The 7323-nt window shown below is 44.1% G+C and overlaps 2 protein-coding genes across 2 annotated transcripts; both read right to left on the minus strand.

Moving 5' to 3' along the window:
- Window positions 1-502: 502 nt before the first annotated feature.
- LOC125547145 (L-type lectin-domain containing receptor kinase IX.1-like) lies at window positions 503-2662 on the minus strand. Its single transcript, XM_087515905.1, has 4 exons — window positions 1882-2662; window positions 1802-1831; window positions 1246-1639; window positions 503-1133 (listed from the first exon to the last, which is right to left on the minus strand). Exons 3-4 carry the CDS (start codon window positions 1614-1616, stop codon window positions 503-505), a joined length of 1002 nt encoding a protein of 333 aa, XP_087372031.1. The 5' UTR covers window positions 1617-1639; window positions 1802-1831; window positions 1882-2662.
- On the minus strand, window positions 1835-2662 carry LOC147981239 (antimicrobial ginkbilobin-2-like protein). Its single transcript, XM_087515906.1, has one exon. It carries the CDS (start codon window positions 2660-2662, stop codon window positions 1835-1837), a length of 828 nt encoding a protein of 275 aa, XP_087372032.1.
- Window positions 2663-7323: the final 4661 nt, after the last annotated feature.

The following is a 7323-nucleotide window of genomic DNA, read 5'->3' on the forward strand; positions in this document are numbered from 1 at the left end:
CGTCTCCGCCCCTGCCCATGTGTTCTAGTTGGTGGGCCATGGATGTCAAAAACGGTTTAATTTCTTAGCAATGGGCACTTTAAGTTTTTTGAAACAACCGATCATGATTTTGGTAGTTATCAATGACAAACAATTTTTTTTATAGATTTTTGGGACCCTACACCAGCCAACATACCCTGGTGCCTAAGCACTAAAAGGCTACCATCAGCCTTGGCCATCGCTGAGATAACCTTGTCTGGAAGCTTGGTCTTGCTCATGTCCACATTACCCTCCGAGGTGCATCCGAAGTCGAGGAACATTGCTATTTTGTTAGTGATGCCTTGTTTACGTTTTGTCTTGCTTCAGCGGAGCAATTAAGATTTTCGTCATGGTTCCCTCATAAACTAGATTGAATTAACATCATATTCAGGGATTTCTCCCCCTAGTAGGATTATTAATTTAGCTGAACTAGGATTATTAATCGCGTGAGTTTGCAATCGAGCCTACGCCTACGGTTGGATTATTAATTTAGCTGCTGAGTGGAGCCGGAGCTGTGACCCATATCGAAGTTTGGCATGGGAAGAGGGCCGTCCGCATGGCCAACCGGCGGCATCCTGTCAGGAAGCGGCGCCTCCAACCGCAGCACGTTGATGGCCTGCCTTATGGACGGCCTTAGGTCCCGGTCGTGGCACGCGCACCAGAGGCCGACGGCCAGCACGCGCTCCATCTCCTGTGGGTCGAAGTTCCCATCCAGCCGTGCGTCAGCTGCGTCGAGGATCCTCCCTTGGTCGTACAGCTCTGATACCCGCTGCGCCAGGTGGATCAGTGTGCCGTCCGGCCGAGCCACGGTGGGCCTCCGTCCACACGCGATCTCAAGCAGCACGACGCCGAAATTGTAGACGTCCGACTCGGTGTTGGATCTCCCGGTGATGGTGCACTCTGGGTCCATGTACCCTAGCGTGCCGGCGAGCTCTGTCGTGTGCGACCCTCTGTCGTGGTCGACGAGCCTGGCGAGCCCGAAATCACCAAGCTTGACGTTGAACGACGCGTCCAGCATCACGTTGCTCGTCTTGATGTCCCTATGGAGAACGCACTGCTCCCATTCCTCATGCAGGTAGAGAAGCGCGGAGCCGATCCCCAGCACGATCTTATGCCTGAAGTAACAATTTGGATATATATGAAGCAATCATCAGATTAACTAATTATGTTGCTAGTGATCAGGCTGAATCCAAAAAAAAAGCGGCAGCTAAATTAAAGTCATCTGACCTTACTGGCCACCACAGCACATTGTCCGCACGGTGAAGGTGAACGTCGAGGCTGCTGTTGGGCATCAGCTCATAGACCAAGAGGAGCTGCTTGCTGGCGTGGCACCATCCAACGATCTGCACAAGGTTTCGGTGCCGAAGCCGGCTTATCACCCTCACCTCGGAGGCGTACTCCTTCCTCCCCTGCTTGGAGCCCTTGGACACTCTCTTGATAGCCACCTCAATTCTCAAGTCCTTTAAGAACCCTCTGTACACCGAGCCAAATCCGCCTTCACCAAGCTTCTTCTCGTTCGAGAAGTTGTCGGTGGCCGCTGCCAGCTCACTGTATCGGAATTGCCTAGGTCCGGTCCCTTTCATGAACTCGTTTTCCATGGCCTCGTCGTCTTCTTTATACTCTCTGCAGGGAGAGGGAGTCCTCTTTAGGCGGCGCGAAAAGTGCCGCGCTGAGATGCTAATGCAGAGCAACAGTAGGACGGAGCCCATGACGGCGACGCACACCGCCCAGACGAGCCATCGTTTTGGGTGGCGCGGAGGCAAGTCGGCTCCTGTCAACGCACAAAAAGGAAAATTGATGACATTCAGCAGTACTGTTACAGCCGCTGTATGTAATGATGGATCATTGTTCGTTTGAAAAGACCTGCAGGCGGGATTAAAGGAACTGCGGACTGGATGGCGAGCAGAATCGGATCGGGTGCGTAGGTGATGTAGCAGCCGTACCTCCTGTAGTTAGCAAGGGTGGCGTTTCGACTGATGCTCGCCCGCGCGATGCTATCGAGGCAGTTGGTGCACTCGGTCGCCGACAAGTCCATGGAGCACTGAACCAGGCCGTGCATCACCTGGGACTCGCCGTGCGCGTCCACGTATGTCTGGCTCCGGGTGGCGAGCCGCCGTGGCAACCCAGCGGCCTCCGCCATCAGATGGGTTACCAGCTCCCACCTCGTCTTGTTCATGGCATCGCCGTAGCTCCCACCACCTAGGTAGTCGAACCCACTGCCGAACAAGTCGGCGTGGCCGGAAAAGTAGTGGTCTGAGTAGCGCTGGTAGCAGCAGTTATACATGATGGCGGCCTGCCGGCTGTACGGGCACCCTTTGGTCATCACGTAGGACGGCGCCACCTGCAAGCAGAGCTCGCACTGTGTGCGCTCACAATCGGCGTAGCACATCGCCTGACCATATACCTTGTTGAGATACTTTCCGTAGCTGGCCTCAAAGAAGCTGCCGTTCCTGATCGCGCCGTCACGAAGGTCGTGGAGGAGTTGGTCGAGGCTGATCTCGTAGTCGCTGCCGTCGGTGTAGTTGTTCTCCGTTGAGCAGACGGACGCTCCATCAAACGGTGTGTAGTCAGCAGCAGCAGACGTGGCAGCAACTACGGCCACCGCCAGGAGCAGGAGGACAGGGTGAAGGCGGCAAGGAGCCATGGCTGGGCGGTCAGAGTGTGTTTCTAGCTTGTCATGTCACTGAAATTTTGTGAATTGGCACTAGCTAGTGCATTGGCAGATGAAAGTCATTTAATTTATACTCTGAGAGAAACCATGTGAACTACTCCCTGCGTATCAAGATAAATAACCTAACTTTGTACTAACTTTGTAGATGGTTCAATTTTGTACTAACTTTGTTCAGTACAACACTGGCAAAGCATACTACTACTCCCTCCGTTCCTAAATATTTGTTTTTTTTAGAGATTTCAAATAGACTATCACACACGGATATATATAGACATATTTTAGAGTGTAGATTCACTCATTTTGCTACGTATGTAGCCATTTGTTGAAATCTTTAGAAAGACAAATATTTAGGAACGAAGGGAGTAGTATATAAGATAAACAAATGTCCAACATTTTTAGACAAAAAAAGGGAATTAACAAACAAGCCGTAGGAGGACACTCCAACGCGCGGTTAGCATTGCTTTCTGAGGATAATGTTACCGGTGACGGATGCAGCAATGCTGCATGCTCTCGCTCTGGTTGCTTTGCTCCTGCTGAGAAGGTTAGTCACACACTCACACTCTCTGTCGATGAAGTTAGAGCCAATGTAATTATGTAAGCCGTGACGTTTTCATGTGTGCGCTCTTTCTGTCCATCAAGTTAGAGCCGATGTAAGCCATGAAATGTACAGTACGTAGCAATTTGGCTCTACTGACATGAAATTCTGGCAGCCGAAGAACACTGTGATTAATACATTTGTTATTCCATCGACAATTCAACTCTCTGTTGTAAAGTTCCCATGGTACAGATAGCATGGTTTTCACTTCCATTGAGATTTCAGTGAATTTTACTGAGTTATCAATCATTTTAGTAGACATCAAAATGTTTACCTTTCAGTCATTTCAGATGTACACAAAAAAATCAGATATTTTTTTGAATTTCAAGTAAATATTTCAGTCATTTGGATGAAATGCAGACCAAAATCACTGAAATTCAGTAATTACGGCAGGTGCTGAAATATTTCTGAAACTGAAATTTAAAACCGGGACAGATAGGAGACCGTATGTTGGACATTGCTCTTGATGGTGTGTCCAGGTTTTAGATAGTTGATGAGTTTGAGTCCTAGTACTATTTGCATGAAAGGAAACTAAGCCATGATTACGATAGGTCGAATAAATAATCCATGTGACCAGCTATATACCTAAGCCATCTGAAAATTTATATCGGTAAGTCAATTTTCTGGGTCATTCGATTTAGATCCAATGGCCATCCTTCTTTCTTCGTCCTCCAGCATTCTTTCTCCTCCAACCGTTCATCCTTCCACAAAATCGATTTATCCAAATTGCAAATTTGGTCCACTCACATATAGCTATTGTGATAATCTATCTATGCAATATCGAAGCAACATAATTTTTATGGTTCATATTGTACAAAGCAAATGGATAGTTAAGATATAAACATGATTCTATGATTAAAAAAGCATCCCCGCAAAAAAACATTAAAAAAAGCCTTCACTAAATATGGAGGGTTGAATATAATTTAGAGAAGCTTTCGGATCAAAAATAAAATCATTACGGAAGGTAAGATAAAACAATATATACCGACTTGAATTAAGATTTGGTATATTAGCAAACTAACAAACATTAACTACTTAAAAGGTCACCAGATATTAAAGACGGAAAGACTCAATATATGAACACATAATGCATATTCTGATTTTAAAGTGACAAAATGCTTGGAGATGCTCGAAACCTAAGAACTCTAGAAGACAAAGAAATGTAGTATAATATTATATTCTAAAAGTAGCTAATGTGTCGTTAAAAATGTAGAAAATCTACAAAAATTCTACAATGATTAGAAACACAAGTCGCTAACCCGTGCATTTGCATGGGATAATTTATAGCACAATGACCATAAAAAGGTTAAATTTTGAGAAATTTTATGGCACCCTATGTGTGGAAGTACGAGCCAAATGTAGCCATCCATTTATAGGGTAACTTTGACATTTGTCTTGGTAGTGAGGGAAATTTTGACTTTTAGTTCAAATCAAACTGCACCAGACCGCATACCAAATTTACCGCGTTGTCACTCCAACCTCCTCCCGCCTTGCTGTGACCTCCTCTCGTGTCGCAGGTGCCTTCCACCAGCCCCTTATTGTCCAGCCATCAGCGTCTCCTTTTCAAGTGTGGCATCCTTCCTTCATCCAGTTGCCCCCTCTTGCCATCCCTTCCCTTCTCATCGCACGTAGGGTTGCCTCCTCCTCCAACCGCCAAAGCCTCCCTATGGGTCATGGGGGAGCGACGCCCTGGTCGGGCAACGTTGCCGGCTCATCACATGAGGCTAAGATGATTTAGGCGCCGTCATACTCAAGGTTCATGGCTGCATCACCACTTGTTGTCGACCGCCCAATCAGGGCCTCGTGGCCTCTATATCATAGTGTATATTTCGTAAGCACAAGTTGGTTTGTGTTTTAGTGTATACCAAGTCTTCTTTTCTGGTGGTGAAAAGTGATCCGATCAGCTGCCATTTTGTTGTATTGACATGGTTGTTCTAGAACAGTTTATTGCTCTTGTAGTCTCCAAATCTATGTATTCAGGGGATCTCATATGTTTCCAAATTATACAATGACTTTACTATTAAATTAATATGTTGATATAAAGATACATTATTTGTAGATTATGTCACCTCACACACATATATCTGCTAATTCTTGTTCTGGAAGAAGGATTAGTATAGCTCTCATAGTGGAAACTTGTCTCTCTAAATGTATATTCAAGTTGATCTTTCTGTTGTGACGGTTCACTATTTGATGTCGAAGTCATGGATGTAGATCCTATAGGATGACGTGAGGCCCCCATGGTCAGCCAGAGCATAGCCAGGATAAAACATGAGACGGGGCAAAGATGTGTAGATTTTTTTAGAGGAGATGTGTAGGAACTAATGGTTATGCCATTTTTAAAAACTGACCACACAAACATATATATGATAAGTTTAATATCTGGTGACCTTTTAAGTAGTTAATGTTTGTTAGTTTGCTAATATACCAAATCTTAATTCAAGTCGGTATATATTGTTTTATCTTACCTTCCGTAATGATTTTATTTTTGATCCGAAAGCTTCTCTAAATTATATTCAACCCTCCATATTTAGTGAAGGATTTTTTTAACTTTTTTTGCGGGGATGCTTTTTTTTAATCTTAGAATCATGTTTATATCTTAACTATCCATTTGCTTTGTACAATATGAACCATAAAAATTATGTTGCTTAGATATTGCATAGATAGATTATCACAATAGCTATATGTGAGTGGACAAAATTTGCAATTTGGATAAATCGATTTTGTGGAAGGATGAACGGTTGGAGGAGAAAGAATGCTGGAGGACGAAGAAAGAAGGATGGCCATTGGATCTAAATCGAATGACCCAGAAAATTGACTTACCCGATATAAATTTTCAGATGGCTTAGGTATATAGCTGGTCACACAAACATATATATATATATATATATATATATATATATATATATATATATATATATATATATAGTGTTGAAAAAGCAGAATCGTATCTTCTTATAAGATAATTCCATCACACACATAATTATGATAAGTTTATCATCAAAGTAGAACTAAACTAACCATTTAAGACACGATGACTTGAGAAATATCAATACATCTTTCCTAATCTTCTTGAATATTTTTTCCAGCCTGCAAATTATAAGAAAAAGAACATGTTAAAATCTAGGGAGAATGTAAACATTCGTAAATAGATAAATGGCCTTGAGCACATTACCTCCTCTTCCGTTTTCATCCCAGGACGATTTTTTCAATGGAAGCGTTTAGCTTTCTCCTAATTAATCCATGCGGATTGTGATTGAAATATGTAATATATATTTTTCATGGATCCTGAACAAGCTTGTTGAAAACAAATAGTTCATGCATGTCGGGAAAAAAATAAATCTCTGGAATAGCTTCCCTACTATGAATGCCAAAGAGTTAAACCTTAGTTAAAGTTATAAATTTCCTACAGATTTATTCTACTCTAACATACTTCAAACGTGCTTTGAGAAAGCTCACTCATTTTCTAACATGAAAAATAGGGAAAGAACAAAATATTAGATATTGGAACACCAGTAAAGTAAAGATGATATCATGATTCATGAACTGACGCTAGGGTTTGTCTCCATGGATCAACGGCAAGCAGCGTCACACGAACCTTCCAAATTCCAAATGTCCGGCCGGCCAGCGTGCACCGCGTTGGCACAGACAACGGCAGCTGCGGCCTGCCGGAGCCCGGAGGCGCATCCTGCACGCGTCTCGCGTGGTCCGGGCGGCAGGGGCAGGCGGCAAGTCGTGTCTAGGTCTCCGTGACCGACTGCGTCCCGTGTGTGGTTGCAGGCTTTTTTTCCCGAGACAATGGTTGCAGGCTTTGTGCGTTTCAATGCTGAGAACGCAGCCAAACTTAGTGGTAGCCTGCTAGCTGCGCGTACTTGACCAGCCCATCTCAAGTTCCTTTTGGCGGGCTTTGAAGGGGCAAATACCACGGACGCGGGTACGTCTCGCCTATGCAATACGCTAGCAAATGCACACACACAACTTTTGAACGACCCTTTCATATATTTGAAAAAGTATTTACAAAATTCAAAACATTGTTTGC

Source organism: Triticum urartu, chromosome 3A (assembly GCF_056163025.1).
Source record: "Triticum urartu cultivar PI428250 chromosome 3A, HENAU_Tu73, whole genome shotgun sequence".
Lineage (NCBI taxonomy): Eukaryota > Viridiplantae > Streptophyta > Magnoliopsida > Poales > Poaceae > Triticum > Triticum urartu.